The sequence below is a fragment of the Lepidochelys kempii genome, chromosome 8 (genome assembly GCF_965140285.1).
Source record: "Lepidochelys kempii isolate rLepKem1 chromosome 8, rLepKem1.hap1, whole genome shotgun sequence".
NCBI lineage: Eukaryota > Metazoa > Chordata > Testudines > Cheloniidae > Lepidochelys > Lepidochelys kempii.
Window position 1 is genome coordinate 10,907,027 of NC_136387.1, and position 25,136 is coordinate 10,932,162.

The 25,136-nt window shown below is 40.0% G+C and overlaps 1 protein-coding gene across 1 annotated transcript in view; it reads left to right on the plus strand.

Moving 5' to 3' along the window:
• Positions 1–25,136, plus strand: part of TRPC7 (transient receptor potential cation channel subfamily C member 7) — a 126,479-nt gene that overhangs the window by 37,151 nt on the left and 64,192 nt on the right. The window contains exon 3 of the mRNA XM_073358081.2: positions 3,528–3,710. Within this exon, the coding sequence (XP_073214182.1) occupies positions 3,528–3,710 (183 nt within the window). The remainder of the gene's footprint in view (positions 1–3,527; positions 3,711–25,136) is intronic.

Below are 25,136 nucleotides of genomic sequence, written 5' to 3' on the forward strand. Positions count from 1 at the left end.
CTAATGTTAGATACAATAATTTAGAAAATGCAGGAATACAACACCAAGTGACTCTTAGTTAAACCTGTCTTTGATGAAATGCTATCTTAGTTTTAGGTTGATTGCTTAATTCGGTGAGCAACTGAATTGAATTAATTCATCAAAACTAATTTGAAAAGATCTCTTGAGGCTGTAAGAGCTTGTATCTATTTGTATTTGTTGCTTTGGGTCTATGCATGGTTTTGTTATTGTGTTAACAGCGGCCTTAATTTTGTTTGGTTTTAATTGCATTTGGTCAGTTTCAATGGTAGTCGTTTCTTTTTCTTTTTTCTTCTCCCACCATGTGTAAATCAATTACTGTTTGATTTAGAATAAGGGCTTTCAGTGAAATGATTCTTACCAAGTTAACTAAATTTCACCCCTATCGCCACAAGCACAGCCTAAATCTGGTGGTGAGGTGAAATTACTTCATAGGGATTCATGTTGAGTTTCTGGAGCCATGTTTCCTGGAGTAGTATTTCAACAAACGTGTTTGAACATAAGAACGGCCATCCTGGGCCAGACCAAAGGTCCATGTACCCCAGTATCCTGTCTTCCAAAAGGGGCCAGTGCCAGGTGCCCCATGGGGAATGAACAGAACAGCCAATTATCAAGTGATCTATCCCCTTTCACCTATTCCCAGCTTTTGGAAAACAGAGGCTGATGACACCATCTCTGCACATCCTAGCTAATAGCCATTGATGGACCTATCCTCCATGAACTTATCTAGTTCTTTTTTGAACCCTGTTATAGTCTTGGCCTTCACAACATCCTCTAGCAAGGAGTTCCACAGGTTGACTGTGCTTTGTGTGAAAAAAATAATTCCTTTTGTTTTTAACCTGCTGCTTATTAATTTCATTTGGTGACCCCTTGTTCTTGTGTTATGAGAAGGAGTAAATAACACTTCCTTGTTTACTTTCTCCGCACCAATCATGATTTTATAGACTTCTATCATATTCCCCCTGAGTCGTCTCTTCTCCAAGCTGAAAAGTCCCAATCTTATTAATCTCTTCTCATATAGAAGCTGTTCCATACCCCTAATCATTTTTGTTGCCCTTTTCTGAACCTTTTCCAAGTCCAATATATCTTTTTTGAGATGGGATGACCATATCTGCATGCAGTATTAAAGATGTGGGCATACCATGGATTTACATAGAGGCAATATGATATTTTCTGTCTTATCTATCCCTTTCTTAATGATTCCCAACATTCTGTTCGCTTTTTGAACTGCCACTGCACACTGAGTGAGTGTTTTAAGAGAACTCTCCACAATGACTCCAAGATCTCTTTCTTGAGTGGTAACAGCTAATTTAGACCCCATCATTTTATATGTATAGCTGGGATTATGTTTTCCAGTTATGTTACTTTGCATTTATCAACACTGAATATCATCTGTCATTTTGTTGCCCAGTCACCCAGTTTTGTGAGATCCCTTTGTAACGCTTCGCAGTCTGTTTTGGACTTAACTATCTTGAGTAGTTTTGTATCATCTTCAAATTTTGCCATCTCACTGTTTACCCCTTTTCTCAGATCATTTATGAATATGTTGAAAAGTACTGGTCTCCTTACAGACCCCTGGGGGACACCACTATTTACCTCTCTCCATTCTTAAAACTGATCATTTATTCCTACCCTTTGTTTCCTATCTTTTAACCAGTTACTGATCTATGAGAGGACCTTCCCTCTTATGCCATGACAGCTTACTTTGCTTAAGAGCCTTTGGTGTGAGGGACCTTGTCAAAGGCTTTTTGAAAATCTAAGTACACTATATCCACTGGATCCCCCTTGTCCACATGCTTGATGACCCCTTCAAAGAATTCTAGTAGATTGGTGAGGCATGATTTCCCTTTGCAAAAACCATGTTGACTCTTCCACAACAAATTGTGTTCATCTATGTGTCTGACAATTTTGTTCTTTACTATAGTTTCAACCTGTTTGCCTGGTACTGAAGTTCGGCTTATCGGCCTGTAGTTGCCGGGATCACCTCTGGAGCCCTTTTTAAATATTAGCATCACATTAGCTATCCTCCAGGCATTTAGTACTGAAGCTGATTTAAAAGATAGGTTACAAACCACAGTTAGTAGTCCTTCAATTTCACATTCGAGTTCCTTCAGAACTCTTGAGTGAATATCATCTGGTCCTGGTGACTTATTACTGTTTAGGTTATCAATTTGTTCCAAAACCTCCTCTAAAGACACCTCAATCTGGGACAGTTCCTCAGATTTGTCACTTAAAAAGAATGGCTCAGGTTTGGGAATCTTCCTCACAGCCTCAGCCATGAAGACCAATGCAAAGAATTCATTTAGTTTCTGCGCACTGGCCTTATCGTCCTTGAGTGCTCCTTTAGCATCTCAATTGTCCAGTGGCCCCACTGGTTGTTTAGCAGGCTTCCTGGTTCTGGTGTGCTTAAAATTTTTTTTTGCTATTACATTTTGTGTCTTTGGCTAGCTGTTCCTCAAATTCTTTTTTGGCCTTCCTAATTATATTTTACACTTCATTTGCCAGAGTTTATGCTCCTTTCTATTTTCCTCACTAGGATTTAACTTCCACTTTTTAAAGGATGCCTTTTTGCCTCTCACTGCTTCTTGTACTTTGTTTAACCATGGTGGCACTTTTTCTTCTCTTACTATGTTGTTTAATTTGGGGGTATACATGTTGCATTGAAGGCTCTCTTGGGACTGATTATATCTTAGTACCCAATAATCTGGTTGAAATGGAATTAAGAATCTCCTCTGTACTTTGTGGAGAAATAACCTAAGAAACGTAATTAAAGAACACAAAAGAGATGGGAGTTTTTCTTGTAATTCAACTGAATTACATTGAATTCACTGAATACATTTGTGTCTTAACCCATTTTGGTGTCAGTATATGTAAATAAATCATGTGGGCTGGACATTCCTAAAGCCAGATCTATCTGTTTAATAAAATATTTTCAAACTGCATTTACTTTTTGTATAATTTCTAAATTGATTAATAGCGGAGCCATGGGGGAAATACTTTTTGCTCTCCTGGGGATATGATGTGGACTAGAGGGAAGGAAACAAATTATATGTGGAATTTTGCCAAAGCAAAATATTGTTTGTGTTCACTTAAAATCAAGGGTGAAAATGAAAACTCCCCTCCAGGACAGTAGAGTTGTCCTTTCACTTTAAAAAGAGGGGAGGAGTGCCAAAATGTGGGGGCAAATTTGTGAAAACTAATGATTGTCTGTCTATCATTCATATTGCCCATATCACCATACTACCTGACCTATATGAACAGAGTTTTGCCCTTTCGCCATAAAAAGCAACATTAACTGATGGAGATGGTACTAGTTTATTATGGAAGAAATTCACTAATACTTGTGAAAACGTAAATATGCCCCAACTCAAACCTCACAGCTTCAGCCTCCAGCCAGCAAAAGGTTTTACATGGATAAATCCTGAACTTCAGCCTGAACTGGAGTTCTTTTAGAAACATGTTTTCAGGTCACAACAATAAATGACTTTTGTTTCTCTTTGTTTCATTAGAATGATTACAGGAAGTTATCTATGCAATGCAAGGATTTTGTTGTGGGTGTACTGGATCTCTGCAGGGATACAGAAGAAGTGGAGGCTATTCTAAATGGAGATGTGAACATAAAAGTGTGGCCTGAGCATCACCGCCCAAGCCTGAGCAGAATTAAACTTGCCATTAAATATGAGGTCAAAAAGGTAAGATTTTTCCTTTAGTTGCCTTGTCACTACATTTTACAAGCCAGTTTCTGCTTCCATTGAAATCAATGGTAAAACACCCGTTCCTTTCAGTGAGCCCAGGGTTAACCCTTGTAATTTAGCTTTTCTATGGCTTTATGTGCAGGGTGGTTGCACATTTTAATATGGAAGATGTTACCATTACACTGTTAATTATTATGGATATAGTGGTGCTTTTACAATGTTAAAAGGAAGGTTGGATGGATCAAGGGATTGGTAAAATTGTATAGGGACCTCTCATCTCTAGGGTAGGTTACACAAGTGCGAATGTGGAAAAGTTTGGTCGCAGTCACAAGTCACTGCCATTGCAATATGCGGTGTTGTTGTAACCATGTGAGTGCCAGGATATTGGAGAGACAAGGTGGGCGAAGTAATATCTCTTATTGGACCATCTTATGTTGATGAGAGAGATAAGACCTGAAGAGCTCTGTGTGAGCTTGATAGCTTGTCTTATGGAAGAGTAGCTGGGGGTTCAATACAACCCCCAGATTGCAAACCCACTAACAAATGTCAGGAGCACACCCTCAGTCTAAGGGATACATCTACAGAGCACAAAAAAAAAACCCTCATGGCAGCGAGTTTTATAGTCCAGGTCTAAGCACTCCCGGGTCTCACACTGCAGAGCTAAAAATAGCGGTAGAGACATGGAGGCTTGTGCTGGTGCCTGGACTCCAATACCTTCCCCCCCACCCCACGTTTCAGAGCCCAGGCTCTGGCCTGAGCTCAGACATCTACACTGCAATTTTTAGCCCCTCAGCACAAGCCATAGTTGACCCAAGACTTGCTGCACTGGATCGTTTTTTGCTGAGTAGACATACGCTTAGAGGGAGATACCAGTCTCATAAGATCACCCGGTTGTTTTGCAAACTTTCAGGCATCACTTTCGGTCTTATCCAGACTGAGCTTCAGCCAGAGAGCTCTAATCCATGCCCCAGTATCTGGTGAGAAAACAGAATTCCGAATCCTCAAAAAAAATTTAGTTTTTTTTGGAGGGTGGGGGAGAATTGGCCCACATCAGGACAAAAAGACAAAACCTTGACATTCTTCACAGCAACCACACACCACACAACAAAAACACTAACCCAGGAACCTATCCTTGCAACAAAGCCCGTTGCCAACTGTGTCCACATATCTATTCAGGGGACATCATCATAGGGCCTAATCACATCAGCCACACTATCAGAGGCTCGTTCACCTGCACATCTACCAGTGTGATATATGCCATCATGTGCCAGCAATCCTCCTCTGCCATGTACATTGGCCAAACTGGACAGTCTCTACGTAAAAGAATAAATGGACACAAATCAGACATCAAGAATTATAACATTCAAAAACAAGTTGGAGAACACTTCAATCTCTCTGGTCACTCCATTACAGACCTAAAAGTTGCAATTCTTCAACAAAAAAACTTGAAAAACAGACTCCAATGAGAGACTGCTGAATTGGAATTAATTTGCAAACTGGATACAATTAACTTAGGCTTGAATAAAGACTGGGAGTGGATCTGTCAGTACACAAAGTAAAACTATTTTGGCATATTTATTTTCCACCCCCCCTACTGTTCCTCAGATGTTCTTGTCAACTGCTGGAAATGGCCCACCTTGGTTATCGGTACAAAAGGTTCCCCCCGCTCCCTCCGCTCTCCTGCTGGTAACAGCTAGCTCACCTTACCTGATCACTCTTGTTACAGTGTGTATGGTAACACCCATTGTTTCATGTTCTCTGTGTATATAAAATCTCCCCGCTGTATTTTCCACTGCATGCATCCAATGAAGTGAGCTGTAGCTCACAAAAGCTTATGCTCAAATAAATTCGTTAGTCTCTAAGGTGACACAAGTCCTCCTTTTCTTTTTGCGGATACAGACTAACACAGCCGCTACTCTGAAACCTTCACAGAACTTGAATTCTGTAATAGTCTGTTTTGGGGAGTTGAAATGTTCCCCTGGCAGGCATGTTTCACCGTTTGTAAAATGTTCCCCGAGATCCCCTGCTAACAGGCTGCCAAAGAGCCAAAAGCCTGGGAGCCACAGGAGCCATGGAGCCTGAGTGACCAAGCTCCCCTCTACCCTGCCAAGTAGGCAGGTACTGGGATTACCTATAGAAGATCCCCCTCAACAAAAAATGGAAACCCCAATACCCTACCCCTGCTATTGCTCACAGCTAGGAGCTAGTGAGTGAAATTAACAACTGTCTGATCAGTTTTATGGCTGCTATTCAGCCATAGGGAAGCTAACAAGAATTGTCAATTTCAGTCAGCTTCCTGGATTCCAAGCACCCCACCAGTTCACACAGTAGGCTACTGGAGAACCTGGACTTCCCCAATGAGGGTTTGGGGGCCCAAGTTTCCCAGTCAAATGGACTGTCAAGGACTCAAGAGGCCTGGTAGCCTGGGGTCCTCAGCAACCTGCCTGGTGGGTTTGCCAATTGCCTGGAAAGCTACTGGGGAGTTTGGGAGTCAAGGATCTCAGGACTTCTGGGGACATGGGCAAGCTGTCGGAAACCTGCTTGGTTTCCATCAAAATGTCATTGAAATCAACACTGTCCCATTGAATGTTTCTATTTTAAGAAATCGGCATTTTCCGATTGAAAAAAATGTTCTGCTGGAAAATTTCTGAACCACGCTACCCTGACACAAGGAACTGGCAGATTAATGGGCAGGTAATAATGCAAATCTGAAGGGGTGTACACATTGTGAAAGAGGTGTATTTTGACAATGGATCTGAAGGTGTTGGTTCTCTCTTACACACGGTCCTAAATTATATATTCCCACATACTAAAATTGGCATTCCTGACAGTCTACATATGCCATTTTCCAGCAATGATGCGGCAACACTGAGATCAGCAATGGTGTAAGCACCATTTGAGTCAGGAATCGGATCATGGTTTTCATGAGACTGTCTGCACTAGTGCAATGCCAGTGGAATTGTTGATGTACCCATAATTCCATACTCATCCTCGAGGTTCACCCTCCAGGAAAGGACTGAGAACCATGAATGGTACAATATGGAGAAGTCTGTGTATGTATTCTTTGGATAAAGAGAGGATGTCAGTCTTCAGGGCTCTCAATCTGTCACATTTCATGAGCAGTAAAAAAGAAATTAAGCAACTAAGGGTTTCCCTAACTCCACTCCTATTCAAGACAATGTTCCCTTTGAAGTCATAAGCAAAACTCTTACAGGCTTCAGTGAAAGCAGTTAGGCTGACACAGAATGCTTTTGAAAATCCCTCTCTAATACCATTGAGAGAATGAGTGCTGATGTGGCAGGAAATAAATTTAATTCATGAGAAAGTATTTTCTGATTTTTTTGACTGAATATCCAGAAGTTAGACTTAAGGCCTTTTAGCAAATGCTGATCAGACTAAAATACTCCTGTGTCATTTAACCTCAAGAAAGAGATCTGGAGTCATTGTGGATAGTTCTCTGAAAACATCCACTCAATGTGCAGTTTTCAGAGTAGCAGCCATGTTAGTCTGTATCCACAAAAAGAAAAGGAGGACTTGTGGCACCTTAGAGACTAACAAATTTATTTGAGCATAAGCTTTCATGATCTGCAGCTCACTTCATCGGATGCAGTGGCAGTCAAAGTGAACAGAATCTTGGGAATCATTAAGAAACGGATGGATAATAAAACAGAAAATATCATATTGCCTCTATATAATTATCATATTGCCTCTATATAACTCCATGGTACGCCCACATCTTGAATACTGCATGTGGTCGCCACATCTCAAAAAAATGTATTGGAATTGGAAAAGGTTCAGAAAAGGGCAACAAAAATGATTAGGGGTATGGGACAGCTTCCGTATGAGGAGAGATTAATAAGACTGGGACTTTTCAGATTGGAAAAGAGATGACTAAAGGGGGATATAATAGAGGTCTATAAAATCATGACTGGGGTGGAGAAAGTAAACAAGGAAGTGTTATTTACTCTTTCTCATAACACAAGAACTAGGGGTCACCAAATGAAATTAATAGGCAGCAGGTTTAAAACAAACAAAAGGAAGTATCTTTTCACACAATGCACAGTCAACCCGTGGAACTCCTTGCCAGAGGATGTTGTGAAGGCCAAGACTATCACAGGGTTCAAAAAAGAACTAGATAAGTTCATGGAGGATAGGTCCATCAATGGCTATTAGTTAGGATGTTCAGAGATGGTGTCCTCAGCCTTTGTTTGCCAGAAGCTGGGAATGGGCAACAGGGGATGGATCATTTGGTGATACCTGTTCTGTTCATTCCCTCTGGGGCACCTGGCATTGGCCACTGTCAGAAGACAGGATAGTTGGCTAGATGGACCTTTGGTCTGACCCAGTATGGCTGTTCTTATATTCTTATAACCCTGGTTTATTGGAGCTGTTGTTCCTTTCTGATTATACCGGCCAAATTCATTCAAGAGTTAAGTGTTTTATTGATCACGGCAAACTAATTTTGAAATAGACACTGCATCAATCCCACCCACTCTGTTGAAGCAGAGTGTGCAAGAGTTAGCTATGTCTCTCCCCTAGCTCTGCTTCATTAATGTATAGAAAAATAAATCAATATTAAAAAGATATTCTAGGACCTCTTCTTCCACTTTTCCAAAAGTAAGTGCCAACGTTCAATCACTCATTTGATCAGGTCACATTTTTAAAGGTAACTTCTTCTGCATTGATGTTACAGTAAGATAACTTAATTAGCGGAACAGATAGGATGTATGAAAGGGGATTATCAAAACTGGTCGTCTGAGCATAAAGAATATATTTTAAAAGCAGCAAAAGAGAGAAGGAAGTGGTTTAGTTTTAGAAAAATATTTAAGATGTTCTGCTTTATGGAAGCATGCTCTGAATGGAAAATTTGGTTCTGGCAAATACTGGGTCTGGGAGGTGCAGATGAATGATTTCAACAATGTGCTTTGATGGAAATTGGGCTCCTATAACTGGGCTTAAAGAGTTGTTCCAAATTTTCCAGTTAACATCTGCTACCTCCTTCCCCCACCACCTGCTTACTGCTGCCTCCAGCTAACATCTGCTATCTCCTCCCCATACCACCTGCTTACTTCGGTCTCCCTCTTCCGCTGTCCTATTATGGAAGCAATTAATTAAAGAGAAACTTAACTCTTAATTTAAATGCTTTCATACAGGAACAAATGGTGTGGAGCTAGTCTGTATAACAGAAAGGAGCTGAACAAATTATTCTTCCCAGGCTGGTGCAGCTATGCACTGTCCCATACTCGGAGCTTAGTATCAAGACTCCAGCCATCCCCAGTTGAACTCCCTTAAACAAATTGGGCCAAATTCTGTGCCTTGAACAGGTGCCAGCTCATTGACTTCTGTGGGCTTGTACGGTTGTAACTCAGAACTGAATTTGCCCTGGTGTCCCTTTAGAAGGCTGACTAGTCTGAAATACTCTTGTACTGGATCATCAAAGAATGATCCCTAGAAGACTAACAAGGCAATAGCTATTGCGATGCTTTTGAGAACTCCAGACACTTTTGCTGAGCACATCGAGTCCTCTGCACTGCTTGCTTTCATTCTCTGTTCCTTCTCACGAGTGCTGTACTCATCTCTTAGGTACAGAGAACTTTGAAACTGTGGGTCTGACAAGATGTAGCTGACCTGCCGTGTCAATCATTGCACTGCCTTCAGTATGCCTGTTCCATCAGCTCTTTAGCCAGCTCGTTTTCATAGGCTCATCTCTAGCGAGTGCATTGTTTCATAATGCATGCCCACAGCTTCCCTATGGACTTGCCAGTTCTGCAGCATCCGATGAATCCAAAAACCTGTGTTCTGCTTTGTCGTATGCAGTTGAGATCAACAGTATATTTTCTCCTTCTCTTACAAAATATATTCTTCAAAACTCATCATCCCTTTATAGAGCAGAGGAACGCTTTGGGCATCATTTATTTTATCTACTAGATCAATTACATAACATATGAATACCGTCTTCAGTAAATCTTGTGTTGGTTCTCTGTGTAACATTTCGCAGTCTGTTCTTTTCTATATTTCTCTCTCCATATTTCTATTGTATATATTCTGATAGTGGTCCTAGGCAGGCTAGAGAGCAGCTGATCCTGGACTCAATTAATAAGGAATTAAAGAAGGGTAATATAATTAATGCCAATCATCAAGGGTTTATGAAAAGTAGATCCTGTTAGACTAACTTGATATCTTTTTTATGAGATTGTAAGTTTTGTTGATAAAAGTAATAGTGTTGGCATAATATACTAAGACTTCTGTAAGGTGTTTGACTTGGTACTGCACAACATTGTGATTAAAAAAAGTAAAACAATACAATGAATATGGCACACATTAAACAGATGAAAAGATGGCCAACTGACAGGTCTCAAAATGTAATTGTAAACAAGGAATTGTCATTGAGCTGGTGTGTTTCCAGTAGAGTCCTGCAGGGATTAATGTTTGACCATATACTATTTAACATTCTTATCATTGATCTGGAAGAAAACATAAAATCATCACTTATAAAGTTTACAGATGGCACACAAATTGGGGGTGTGGTAAATAATGAAGAGAACAGACCATTGGCAGAGGGGGGTTTGGATCACTCTTAAGCTGCGCATAAGCAAACAATATGTGTGTTAATATGGCTAACTACATCAGGGAACAAAGAATGTAGGCCATGCTTACAGGATGGGGAACTCTATCCTAAGAAGCGGTGACTGAAAAAGGTTTGGGGTCATAGTGGATAATCAGCTGGACATGAGCTTCCAGTGTGACGCTGTGGACAAAAGGGCTAATGGATGAATAATCAGAGGAATCGTGAGTAGCAGTAGAGAGGTTGTTTTACCTCTGTTTTTGCCACTGGTGAGGCTGCTGCTAATATTCTGTGCAGTTCTGGTGTCCAAAATTCAAGAAGGATGTGGAAAAATTTTGAGAGGGTTTTCAAAGAAGAGCCATGAGAATGATTAGAAAACCTGCCTTATAGTGATAGATTGAGCTCATTGAGTCTATTTAGCTTAACACAGAAAAGGTTAGGGGTCAACTTTATTACAGTCTATAAGTACCTACTTGGAGAACAAATATTTAATAATGGGCTCTTTCATTATTGGCAGTGACTTATGGTAGCAGGTTGATATTTATCATACACTCTATTGCTAAATGGATGAACAATCTCGATAGAAAAACGTAGTGATGAAAATACACTAGTAATGACTTCCTTCAGTGGAAAGAGACTTTGAGGTATAAAGGCATTTGACGTGTATGTATATAAACTTTCACTTTGAAACTTATTTCCAACTTAAGGAAATCATATATTGTGTGCATGGGTTTTTTTGTCTGTTTGTTTTTTTATGGATGGATTCTGGATCTCGTTACTCTGATTTACATCAGAGTAACATGATCAAAACCGGTCAAATTACACAATATTTATATAGGTGAAATTGAGATCGGCATCTGGCCCTCAAAATGTAAAAGACAGCTCTGTGAAGGAATTCTGCTTGACCTCCATCCCCCACCTGAAGCATCAAAATCACTAACCCACAAATGGGGAAGTCTAGCCATCAGGCTGATTTATGTATGACAGTCCTCCCTGCCTCTGGCAAATTCAAGGTGCAAATGTCTTCCGAGTTACGGCTGGGTGAGCACTACCCACACTGCAACCCTGCAGCAGCGGAACCCGAAATGCACTGCGCTGCTGCTCAAGTTTCCAGCTTTGGACTGCGCCCTGGGACTGAGATGCCCTGGTGTGTACTTGGGTGGAGGGAGATCACTGCTCTCAAGGTGCAAAATGATATTTCAGCAATATTAGGCTGTCTGGGAATGGCACTGCTGCTGGCAAATTCAGTATTCACATCCCCTACCCATGCCAGCAGCTGCCTTGGCATTCTATCAGCTACTACAGAACTGTCCTTCCCAGCTCCCACTTGGCTTTCTGCTTCCAACATTCTGGGCCAAATCATTCACTGAATTCCCATTTGTTTTTGCTCTTCTTAGACCAAATGTTATTTTGGGTACATTATATAAGATTGCTTTTAATGAAGCTGCACTGATTTACTCCAGTTGAGGGTCTGTCCTGTTATTATTAGTAGCCTGAAATTTGCTCTGTTGGTTTTTGCATTCTTCAGCCCACGAAGACGTAAGTGGTAGAGAGAAATAAAGGTATTCTGACATAATTGCACTTAGATAGGACAGAGCCTGAAATGTTCTATATTGTGGTGTTTCAATGGATGTCAAGAAGGATCTTAGTAACTAAGTCACCCATTTAGGGGCTAGTGATTGACGGCTGTAATTAAAATATATATGAAATATTATAGTTTTTCATCAAGTTGGAGTTTCAATGATGAACACTCATTTGGATTCAAAGTTTTAATGAGTATTTGATATTCTATCTCCTTCTACCATTCTGCTTCTGGATTCATGTATTCCTATTAGCGATCTAACTGCCTAAGGTAGGCTTTCCCTGATGGAAGTTCTCACAGCATAATTTATTTTGCCAATCTTTATTTAGTGGTCCTGATTTTAGTTTTTCAGCAGATGCCTCCGGCAATATTTTGCTATCTTATCCTTTCCACAGTCTGAGAGAGATGGCAAGGGACCCCAGGCTAAGGCAGGATTATCTGATGGGGTTAAGGGTCTCTGCCAGGCCTTTAGACATATTTCTTCAATCTTCCCCCTTTTATTCTTTTCCACTCATTAACCCTATTACTTCATAGTCCCTCTTACATTGCAGCCACCAACTCAGAAAAATGAGCTATTAAAAATTTGCACATTTCCTTAATTTCACAGCAGCTAAATGATCAGTCCCCTTGACGGCCATCAGACAGTGCACCACAGGAGTGAAAGAGAAGGAAATAATACTGTTTTGAAATGGAGGCTGAGAAGCAACATTTTACTCTTGTCCACCAGGCTACTGTAAAAGAAGCAGGCACTGTTAAATGAGGTCACCAAATCAAACACTTCGAGAGTTTTAAAAGCAGCTCTGTCATCTTTCCTCCTTCCCCTGGATCAGGGATATTACAGTATAAGGAAACATTAATCCTACACACACAGTTTAAAAGCTCATAAAGCTCATTTTAGTTCAGATACAGTATCTTCTTAATCTTAAATTTTCTTTCCTGTTGTGCTCCCTAATAAGGTGTAACCAGAAATGGGGCCATGTTTTTGGTATCTCCATTTTCTAAGTCCAGTTCAGGGACCTGCTCCAAAGTCCATTGACATCAATGGGAATCTGTCTGCTGAGTTCAGGGAGCTTTGGTTCAATTTTTGGTTCAGTGAGCTGTAAATCAATTTTTCTTTGATATTTGTTGATAATTTGCACACAAAGCCTCTATGAACTTCACTCATTTATTACTCCAATAAACAATTCATGGTTCAGTTGAAAGCAGGCAGTTTTATTGATCAGTATCTTGGGTTTTTTATTAGTACTTTCAGATTCTCAAGTTGAATCTTGGAAAGCAGTTCTGGCAAAGCATCAGAAGTGCCGAACTTAATGTTTTTTAAAGTGGTTCTCTTATTTTTTTTTAAATGAAAAGAGAGCCAACTACTTCAGTAACGTTGGCAACAAAACATGACAGTTTAACTTTCTACAGTATAATGAAATGCCCAATATAGAAGGTAATCATGGAATTAAAAGCTCTGTTCCATACATACTTTACAGCCAGAAGGAAGATAAAATGACACCAGTTACCAAAGCTGATTGCTATAAACTGATCTTTAAAACTCTAACTGAGACTATAATTCTTTTCAAACTCTGCCTATCCCAGAGGAACTAACACAAGTGCCCCAATAGCTATCACACGTTTATAATCGTACACTCTTCATTCAAAGTTCCCAGAGTCACCCTGACTCTTCAAATTATTTAGCTGGTTGCACATTTTGTCACCTCATTTGTCATTTCCTGAGAATCGTTCTGAAAATTACAATCCCAATATTTTGTCAAGTAGTGAAATAATCAAGCTGCTGGAGTAGAGAAAACATCATGCAAAAACCTAGGTATTGCATAAGTGCTGGAAACCTTCCAAAAAGGTTTGACACCTTTGACTGGTGTATCAAAAGACTCTCGTGATGATATTAATTAGCACAAGGCTGGGACTGGACGACAGGGGATGGATCACTCGATAAATTGCCCTGTTCTGTTCATTCCCTCTGAAGTATCTCGCACAGGCCACTGTCAGAAGACAGGATACTGGGCTAGATGGACCATTGCTCTTACCTACTATGACTGTTCTTAGACTATGATTAGTGTTTGTATGCACAGTGGGAAAATAAGCCCTTTCCACTCTAGCTGTGGAGAACCCTGCTGCAAAGGAACTGGTATAGTTCTGCTGTACAGGACGTTGGATGGATGGGTACAGAAGGGCAAGCTGCATTGTGTCTCTGGAGACGCTAGATGAGGGGTGAGACCAGAGAAACCGTCACTGTGTGCAAGTCACAGGAAACCATTTATGGGGCCATAATAATGCAAAGTTTACTATTTTCTTAGTATTTCCATGGTCAGAAGCTGAAAAGTGGACCAGGATACCAGATCTCATGGTTACTTAAGTCATCTTTGTAAATTAAGAAAAAAAACAAATACAATTAAAAATAAAGACAAATGCATGACAGAGACCTAGATCTAGTCCCACCTTTCCTACAGCCCTAACTGTGAAAGCTCCTCAGGACTGAGTTTTTTTTTCTACAGATCCAATCATTGTGTAAGTGTATAATAAATAAAGGTTTTTGAGTGGTTGCCATGTTAATCTGTATCAGCAAAAAACCCGAGGAGGACTTGTGGCACCTTAGAGACTAACAAATTTATTTGGGCATAAGCTTTCGTGGGCTAAAACCCACTTAATCGGACGCATGCAGTAGAAAATACAGTAGGAAGATAGATAGATATACACAGAGAACATGAAAAAATGCGTGTTGCCATATGCACTATAGCGAGACCCATCGATTAAAGTGGGCTATTATCAGCAGGAGAAAAAAAAATCTTTTGTAGTGATAATCAGGATGGCCCTTTTCAAACAGTTGACAAGAAGGTGTGGGTAACAGTAGGGGCAAAAATTAGATGGGGAAATAGTTTTTACGTTGTGTAATGACCCATCCACTCCCAGCCTTTATTCAAGCCTAATTTAATGGTGTATGCAGAAATGACACAGAAACAGACTTTCCTGAATCATTTCAATCACACAGTTCTGATCCCAGTTACCAAAGATGTACCAAAGTTATCCCATGAATGGATTTATTTCTAAATGGGAGCAAAAGTTCACAGGGGTGGAGGTACAGAGGCAGGGAAGATTTTTATTTCCTCTGTACCAGTTCAGATATCCTTGCTTAGGACATGTACTCTGCCCAGGAGTTAATGCTGAGCTTGCTCAGAACTGCAGCCAACCTGTAGATGAGTCCCAGTGAAGGAATGCACATTGCTTCTTGCTATATCACTGGAATACCATTTCACTTATTAATCAGTTCCCCTGCTTTAGAGATCTATGCAGTATCTTTCAATTATCTCTTCTGTTCTCATTATCACACTCTTTCCCCGTTATCCTTTAACGTTGGTAGGGATCTGATAAGACCAACATTTTCCTTCAGTTTCTAAAGCCGGTGTCTCTCTGCGGGAGCTGACATTCATCCCCCTTCTTTCCAGATGCTGGGCGCATCATCACCCCACTGCCTTTAATTGCAGATGTCGAGTGCCCAGCTCCAGTTTCCCAGTTGGCAGTATGGTTCCTGGCCATCACAAAGCCAGACCACCTCTGTCACAGGATTTAATTTAATTAACAGCAAGACATACAAATTAGATTTGGGGAAAAAATTAATAAGAATTAAACAGAACACCAGATGGCTGTGCAAATTCTATTTAATACAGAGATGGTACAGGAACTTTTCCTCATAATTGCATTATTAATAATTAACATTTGGAAGATGCTCTAAACAGAATGTTGGCTGTTGCATTAAATTATATTTTTTCACTGCATTGGTCACAGAGCTCAGGTACTCAAGGGTATATGAAGCCCAACTCTCAGGAACTGCTGAGATAATCTGAGGACCTGATTTATTTATACAGAGGATGCAATCTGATTGTGTATGATGTCTTTCACACAAATTGCTTCACAGAGTTAAATAACGAGAGTGTTGTAGCATTAAAGCACTGTAGCCAAGGGAGAGAAAAATGAAGAAGTGACCTAATGATGAAAACATATGTTCACAGATGGAGTTTTGAAATGGAGAGTCAGGGAGCTGGAGCATTGCTGGAAGTCTGTTCCAGATAGCAGAGGTTGCAGAGCACAGTGAACTCACATTAGGTGTGGCCAGATTAAGTGAAGGGGCAGGGAAGATTGGGAGCAGTAAGGTGACACAGAGAGAAAGACAAAGTCCATCTTTGTGGGAGGTTGGAACAAGACTATGAAAACTTTAGAATCATGGAGGTCAATGACTTTCATCCATAGGACATGTTAGAAAATTCGAGGCCAAATTCTGCTCAGAGTTATACTGATGTCAATCCAGACTAACTTCATTGATGTCAATGAAGTTACTTCAGATTTACACCAGTGATAACTTTCAGTTAAAGTTCAGAAAACAAGTCCTCAAAGGACAGGAAATGCAATGTTATCTTTGGTTTCACAGTAGCAGCTGTGTTAGCCTGTATCTGCAAAAAGAACAGGAGTACTTGTGGCACCTTAGAGACAAACAAATTTATAAGAGCATAAGCTTTCGTGGGCTACAGCTCACTTCATTGGATGCATAGAATGGAACATATAGTAAGAAGATATATACCTGCAGAGAAGGTCGAAGTTGCCATACAAACTGTAAGAGGCTAATTAATTAAGATGAGCTATTATCAGCAGGAGAAAAAAACGTTAGTGATAATCAAGATTGCAGATTTAGACAGTTGACAAGAAGGTGTGAGAATACTTAACATAGGGAAAGATTTGTGTATTACAATTTATGTAATGACCCAGCCACTCCCAATCTCTATTCAAACTCAAGTTAATGGTATCTAGTTTGCATATTAATTCAAGCTCAGCAGTTTCTCACTGGAGTCCATTTTTGAAGCTTTTCTGTTGCAAAATTGCCACCCTTAAATCTTGTACTGAGTGGCCAGAGAGGTTGAAGTGTTCTCCTACCGGTTTTTGAATGTTATGATTCCTGATGTCAGATTTGTGTCCATTTTTGCGTAGAGACTGTCTGGTTTGGCCAATGTACATGGCAGAGGGGCATTGCTGGCACATGATGGCATGTATCACATTGGTGATGTGCAGGTGAATGAGCCCCTGATGGCGTGGCTGACGTGATTAGGTCCTATGATGGTGTCACTTGAATAGATATGTGGACAGAGTTGGCATCGGGCTTTGTTGGAAGGATAGGTTTCTGGGTTAGTGTTTTTGTTGTGTGGCGTGTGGTTGCTGGTGAGTATTTGCTTCAGGTTGGGGGGCTGTCTGTAAACGAGGACTGGTCTGTCTCCCAAGATCTGTGAGAGTGAGGGATCATTTTTCAGGATAGGTTGTAAATCTTTGATGATGCGTTGGAGAGGTTTTAGTTGGGAGCTGAAGGTGATGGCTAGTGGTGTTCTGTTATTTTCTCTGTTGGGCCTGTCCTGTCGTAGGTGACTTCTGGGTACTCTTCTGGCTCTGTCAATCTGTTTTTTCACTTCAGCAGGTGGGTATTATAGTTTTAAGAATGCTTGATAGAGATCTTGTAGGTGTTTGTCTCTGTCTGAGGGATTGGAGTAAATGCGGTTGTATCTTAGAGCTTGTTATCTTTGAAAGTTGAAAGTTCAATTTAAACTCTGGAGTTTCTGGACTCATGACCTCCCCTCTGGTTGAACAGATGTGGTACATCCTGGGAATTATGTGACCACAGTGTATCATGAGAGATGTAGGCTAGCTGGGAAGCCTGACCCATAGAAGAGAAGGCAGACATAAATCAGCTGATTTACAACTCCCATGAGGCATCTCAGGGGGACACGGTGCTGAATCAAAATGCTTCATGATGATGATTCAGTTCATCAAAACAAAATTAACATTTCTATTTGTGAATGTTAAAAGAGTTGTAAACTGAAATCTTTCTGAAATGTCCATTCTGTGAAAAAATTCTGTATTTGGACTTTTTGTACTGTTTGAGAGCAAAAACAAATTTAGAAATATCAGAATTTCCTGAGGGGCAGAAAATCTGATTTCTCAACCAGCTCTAATGTGCATAAGCACCAACCTGAACCGAGACCCCAAAGAGGAGAATTTATATAAAACACCAGGTTTCACAAATGGAGTCTATGCTGCAGGACTGAATTGAAACCTTCAAAAGTTTTTATAGAGTTGCCTTTCTGCCCTTTTCAGCTTCTCTATTTTGCACAAAAAGGGCCAAAAAGTATTTTCCCCTGTTTGTTTTCATAAATATCAGAGATATGAAGTAAAGTTATCCCAAGTTAAGCTGGAGGTCTTGATGAAGTCTCAGAAATGTTTGTTAGATGCTCTCTCCTTAGTCATTGTCAAGCTTAGGATATAGTGGTCAAATGTAACTCTTCTAATTCCTTTTAACTCAACCCCTAAAGCATCTTGATGATTTTTTTTTCAACACTCAATGTTCTCTATTTTGTGTACATCTTTCTACAGCATGAATGGAGGTATTCCACGTGTGCTCTCACCATAGCTGAACAAGGTATTTAGGCTGCTAATTTCCATTGAAGATTCTGGGCCTGAGTTCCTTTCTCCAAGATATGCATGCAAAATCACATTTCCATTCTGGTGCGAAATCACATTGCAAACACATGTGGATATATTTTTGCTGTGCCCTAGCATCTCTAGGTCTCTTTCAGTATTACTGCTTCCCCACTGAATATCTGTGGTTCTGATTATTTTTCCCCTCCCAGATGCATTAGCCTGGATTTTTTTTTCCAGTTTGAATCTCATTTTATTTCCTCTCCATACATTCAACCTCTCCAGGTGTCAATGAATTATTTCTTAGTCATCTCTGGTGGTTTGTAACACTTCCCAATTTACTGTAATCTGCACATTTAATTAATTTCATTGGCAAACTACCATACAGTCTTATATTGTCGGGGGCGGGGGGAAGGGGCAGAATCAAAACCCTTGTATGAGGCAAGAGACAAAATAAAAAGTATCTTTATTAAAATTAAAATTATTTTGTTAAAAGAGCAATTAATACGTTCTGCTATAAATCTGACCCTGGAGGCTCCCAATTTTGGCTTCATCTATCTTTCAGGAAGCAGTAGACCTGCTACTGTGTGTTTTCTTTTTTTGGGGGGAGGTGGGGAGAGTATGCTGTTAGAATGAGGTAAGTACAAAACCTCAAGGAAAAATATGTTTCACCATTTAAGGTTTTTATGAGAAGATTTTCTAGTAGGTTTGGTTCTATACAGGTATCAAAGATTTTTTGTCTTTCTAGCTCTATTTAGAATCAATGCTGGGACATTCTGTTTTCTAGCTTGATTTTAGATGAATAATTAAGAGTTAAGGATTTATTCATGCATTCACAAAAAGGGGAAAATGGATATTAGCAATAAAAACTTCCAACAAACACACATCCCACCAGAATACAAACCCCCTGCTTTTCTGTAAAGCAGAACCAACCACCTTAGCCAACAGGCTGCAGAAAAATGCTTAGCAAAAAAGACTATAGATTACAAATAAGATTACAAATAAGCCATCAGAGACAGCCCAAGCCCTGCCCTCAGTGCAGGAGAAATGTACAGAAACTGACAAAAATATTAATTAAAATGTGCATTCACTGCATGGCTACAGTGTTCATGTAACCTTGGCGTTATCTGGTTTGCATTTCAAGAATATTAGGCTTAATTTAGTTTTCTAATGTGAATAAAAAACCCAGACAAATCATTTATTCCCAGATCTGTTACCAAAATGGTTATTAAAATTCTGTTTTTCATATGGTGCTTGAGTGCACACACCTGTTGGAATAGAATAGATTTGAAATGGTCCTGGCAGTTTTATCTATTCCATCATTTTTTCTTTCTATTTTACTAATTGGTGTTTTCTTCTTTTAAAAAAATATTAAAGAAGGCAGCAGTTTTGTACATATTTTACTTCTGCTGCCTGGCTCAATCACTGCTTATAATTCACACTGGTTATTTTAAAAGAGCACCCCAGCACCTTATCTTGAATTCTACAATGCATTGAGGACATTTGGTTCTCCAATGACAGGTTTCAGAGTAGCAGCCATGTTAGTCTGTATTCGCAAAAAGAAAAGGAGTACTTGTGGCAAATTAGAGACTAACCAATTTATTTGAGCATAAGCTTTCGTGAGCTACAGCTCACTTCATCGGATGCATACTGTGGAAAGTTTAGAAGATCTTATTATATACACACAAAGCATGAAAAAATACCTCCTCCCACCCCACTCTCCTGCTGGTAATAGCTTATCTAAAGTGATCACTCTCATTACAATGTGTATGATAATCAAGTTGGGCTGGAAATGGCCATTCAAATCCAGGGTTTGTTTGCAGATCACAATGGTGATAGGAACAATCCAACAAGTGTAGATTCAGATCTGGACCTCTTTCAAGTTTGGGAATATTAGGATCAAGGGGTTTGGTCTTGGATCATTTTTACCTGCTCTACCATGAAAGCTGTCTACTTATTACCATATGGATGATAAAGAAGCCTGTGGATAGTTTTACAAAAGGGGTAATGGCTTTTTAAAATCTTAAGACTTAAAGTTTGGTCCTACCCTGAAAGGTAACTCTGAAACTGGCATCATGGGGTTCAGGTTCCTTGCATCTCAATGATTCCAGGTAAAATATGCTGAGTTTACAATTAAAATAGTTTCACACACACCCCCAGCCTCCAACTACCAGTTTACAAACCCTCAGCCTGGGCTGTAAGAAACAAGCTTTTGTTCTTCCCCTTCTCATGCATCAACTGATAATAAGGATTCTTCAGGACAAAACAGTCCTTCACTTACATCTGCGCTTCCCCATTGCCAGTGGTGCATTTGGCAATCTGCAGATGAGGATTTCTACCAATAAGACTGGACTTTAATGTATTGATTTTTCTATCTAATCCAAATAGAGAAAATGATCCATAAAATTCTGCTGCCATTTACATCTCTGTGACCCAACTACAGCGAATGAGGCGGGGGGATGAAAATCGGAGCAGAATTTGGCCCTGCTGATTTCAGTGACACTACTCAACATACATAAAATTACTCACATGCCTAAGAATTTGCAGGATCAGAACCTGAGCTAACAGATACAAATCTGAATATAAGTAAAGAGCAGGTTTCTTTGTGTAAAATCACAACAAGCAAATGCTGAGGTCAACTGAAAAGTAAATAATAATATTACAAAAATAATGTGCAGGAGACAGATTTCTAGTGCAGACAACCCATGATTGGAGACCGTGCTTTGGGTTGCTATTTTTTTTAACTACTTAAAAAACGTGGAGCTGCATTTTGCATGAGGTGAAGATGATATGCACCAGCGTGCAGCAGTTTGAGAAGAACTGAACTGCAGGAGACTGGATGAGGTGGTTATTAGTCATACTTTATATTTGTCTAGCATCTTCCATCCTAGAATATTGAAGCATTTAAAGAATATGAATTAAGATAATGACCCTATATGGTAGGTATGTATCAGTATATTCATCTTACAGATGAGGAAACAGATGCACAGAAATGTTAAGACAACTTGTTTAGGTCTTGCAACCAGTCAATGGCAAAGTGGGAAGAGAAACCAGGGATGGAATTCTGGCTCCACTGAAGTAAATGGGAGTTTGCCATTGAGTTTAGTGCCGCCAGGATTTTATTGCAGAAATCTTGACTGAGTATTTGGCAGAACTACATAATGGAAAATAGTTTGCTCTAGGTTGGGTTTTCTAAGGAGCCTAAAGGAGCTAAGTGCTCAAATCCTAAATGTGATCCCAAATGCTAGTCTTAATCATTATGCTCATTTGCCTAATGAAAGGGGGCATATTCATCAAATGCATATCCAGCTCCTAAATTACTGGGAAAGGCTCAATTTTAATCCAACTCAATTTTAAGGACATCAAACATTTGAAACCAAACAGAGTGAGGGATACATGATGGATCACAATACACCAGGGCTAACTGTGGCCCGTTCACAAACTTATCGTTGTTCGTTTAGAATTACTAAGCATCTGCAATAGGATTTCTTGAGAAAGAGCTATGCAGTTATCTGAATACCTTTGTAAGTCATACAAAATCGCCAGGAAACTTTTCTATCTACATTTTGGACTTAACATTTACGTAGCGTTCATATTTTCAAGGCACTTTAGAGATAGAGGCCAGACAGTAACTGGCCTCCATGCTCATAAATGTACTAGGAGAGGGCACAAGGAGTCTTCCGTCCTTTGCAAGCCCCAGCCAAGGGCCAGGCACAATTACAGTCTCAGCTCCTGGGGAAATACAAACACTGACGTCTCCGCATAAACCCGAGGACTCACGTGACTCCATAGGAGATGAGAGGAAGTGGGGCCATGGCTGTACTTATCTGCATAGGGCAGGACGGTGTGCTGGGGAAAGCAGGTTACATGCTCCTCGTGTGCTTTTCCAGGCTCTTCCTGCTGCTGCTGCTGCAGCAGCACTGTCTAGGTAGGACATGGTAGGAGAGAGAATCCCTCCCATGGGTTCAGGGAGTTTCTGCCCTAATCCTGGACAGTGCACCAGTTCAAAGTGGATAAATACAGAGATGAAAACCATTTGGCACCTACATATTTTCCTTTAGTGTTTAAAGGCACAATCTTGCAGTCGCTCATGGGGGTGCTCGTCAGAGGAGTCCCATCATCTTCAGTGGGGTCTTCGGCATTCTAGGCACTATTCCTCTGAGTGAGGGTTTCAGGAGTTCGTGCTAGCTGTTTAAAATGAGTTAGTCAAAGTTAATGGTAGGTTTAGAGAAGCAATAAGTTAACCGAACACATACATGCTTCATAGTGAAAACATAAGGGTCTAGAGAAATACTACACGGCTCAGGTGCAAGTCATATCTTTGGACATTACACATTTTGTCCTAAAAAAGCTTGAAAATCTATCTAGGCAGCTTCCTTTCTAAATCTAATTTGCTAATTAAACATCCCATTTTAAATCTGAGTAACATATTGTATATATTGAATTCTGCCAGCATTTGTCAGAAGATTTATAGCTAAGGGGGATTTGAGGAGAAGCGACAGGAATGTTTGCATCAAAGAGCTACTAAAGTCATGCGTTTGAGATTTTACTTTTGGCGTAATTTTTTCAAAGAGATTTAACATTGCATTGATGAGTGTTTGAATTCTTTTTGGCTTCAGTTGTTGATAATTTAGAGCAAAGGTGCCATTATCAAAGCAAAACAATCCAGTCTGAGTGGATAATCCCTTTGCAAGTAGTAGTAGATATGTCAGAAGGGAAGCAGCATTTCTTTGAGGTTCTGTTTTTCTGTATGAGACATTCCATTAGTCTGTAGTTGATTTCTGTTTTTACCTGAATCCTCATAAAATTACTCAGTTTCCATTGACATATTCATGGCTTTTATGCTTATTATATAAAACAGAAGGCTTTTTTACTTATATATGTATTATATGAAAATTGGTTTACATGCTTATGAAGTTCCTAGACATGGCGAATGCTCTTATCTTGACACTTCTCATTTATTACATATAATGTGTGCCAGGGTAATGATGATATTCCTTTGGCAAAGACCATCTTTTTGTTCTGTGTTTGTACAGTGCCTAGCACAATAGGGCCCTAGTCCATCACTCTAGCTCCTAGCCACTGCCACAATTCAACTAACAAATAATAATGCATCAGTAACAACTGGAACTCTGGGTCCAGATATCCCCTTTGTCCCAAATAATTGGTACTAAATAAAAATGAAGGTGTCAATATTTTTAAAATCTCCTCAAACTACAAGAAGAATGCAGCTTATTATACAGTTACAGACACATGACTTTATAATAAACTATCCATGACAAACGGAGAATTTTTAACTAGTCTACTGGGAAAACCATTGTCCCTTATTGTGAGAACTGTGGAATACTTATCCACCTACAATACATGCATGATGAGCAAGGGTAAATGGCTGTCGTGCATCAAATTATATAGCAATTTGGGAAAGCTACATCCAGGATAGTATATCATCATAACAGCTTCTGACAATCCTGACTAATTCTGTGAGGAAAATGATCCTTTGGCCCAATTCAGTTCCCAGTGAAGTCAATGGGAGTCTATTTATTTCAATAGGAATTGGATAAGAGCTCCCCTCTCGGGTAACAATAGCACAGAGAGCTAGGGGGCCCTCAGCTCTGCAGTTCCACTTCATTTTGTGGAACTCAAGACTCTGGCTTTGGGGGCCTTGATGCCTGTGTTTGGTCTGATGTTCTCACTGTAGGCTGGTGTCTGGGAATATATGTATGTATATATGTACCATATATGTAATTATCAGGTGGTGCCCACTGGATAGACATGATTTATTTTGTAACCATCTTGAGTTATGGCAATGACGGATGTGGAATAAGAACCAAAGGATGCCTCCTAACAGGCACTGGTGTGATGGGGAGCAGGAAGAGGGTTGCTGCAGCAGTTTCTAAACTATGTAGCTCTTCAAAGGCGTGGGGCCAGTTAGCACAAGTAAGTGTCGCTCCATTGGCTTCAGGGGAGAAATGCTGATTTACGCAACTCTGAGGACAACCACGCTGGCTGGTGCCATTAAATGGGTCTAGTTACTGTTTACACCCAATCCAGCTCTGCATGTGTGCCAGGAGCCTGAGTCCATAGTCCTATCTTTCCCGACCCACACAGCCCCCCTCCCCCACTTAGTGCTCCTGACAATGTTAATGACCTCTCACTCCCCTGCACAACCCCACTCCTTGTAGCCAACTTGTTGTTTCGCTTTGCACGTTTGCATTATGGGAAGGCAGGTTTTTTTTAATACCCCTTCTTCAGTCGAGTACACCAGCACAGCAGCAGCCATAACTTCTTCCTAATAGTCTACGATGCTTAATTGGGCAAATAGGAGTTGATGGGAGTTCTGCTTGATAAAGCTCTGCAGAACTTGGCCCTCTAGAATTAAATGTAATACATCACAATTCCTCATTTGCTACAACTTCGGCACCATAAAAACACACTTCCTTTGGTCTGTTTTGAACTCTGTTATCTGGTATCCTGGGCTCAGAAAATAAGCTTTTAGTGTCGACTTTTAATTTAATGTCAGTGTTGATCCCCAGAAAGGAAAGTTAAATGCATCTGTAATGTAAGTGTTTGATGAGAATCTAAGATCAATTTATGACATTTTGATCAACATAGAGGGAAAGTTAGCATTAGCTGAGGGGTCACTGAGAATGTCATTAATATCTGATGGAGCAAACATAAAGAAAAATTGCAGTGTACTATCAGAAAATGAGCGCTTGAATTAATTCTAATCTGCTATCTTCCCTCTCTGATTTTATTCTTCCCTCCTTTTAATATTAGTCAGAAAAAGATGAATGTCATGAGGGCTTTATGACACATT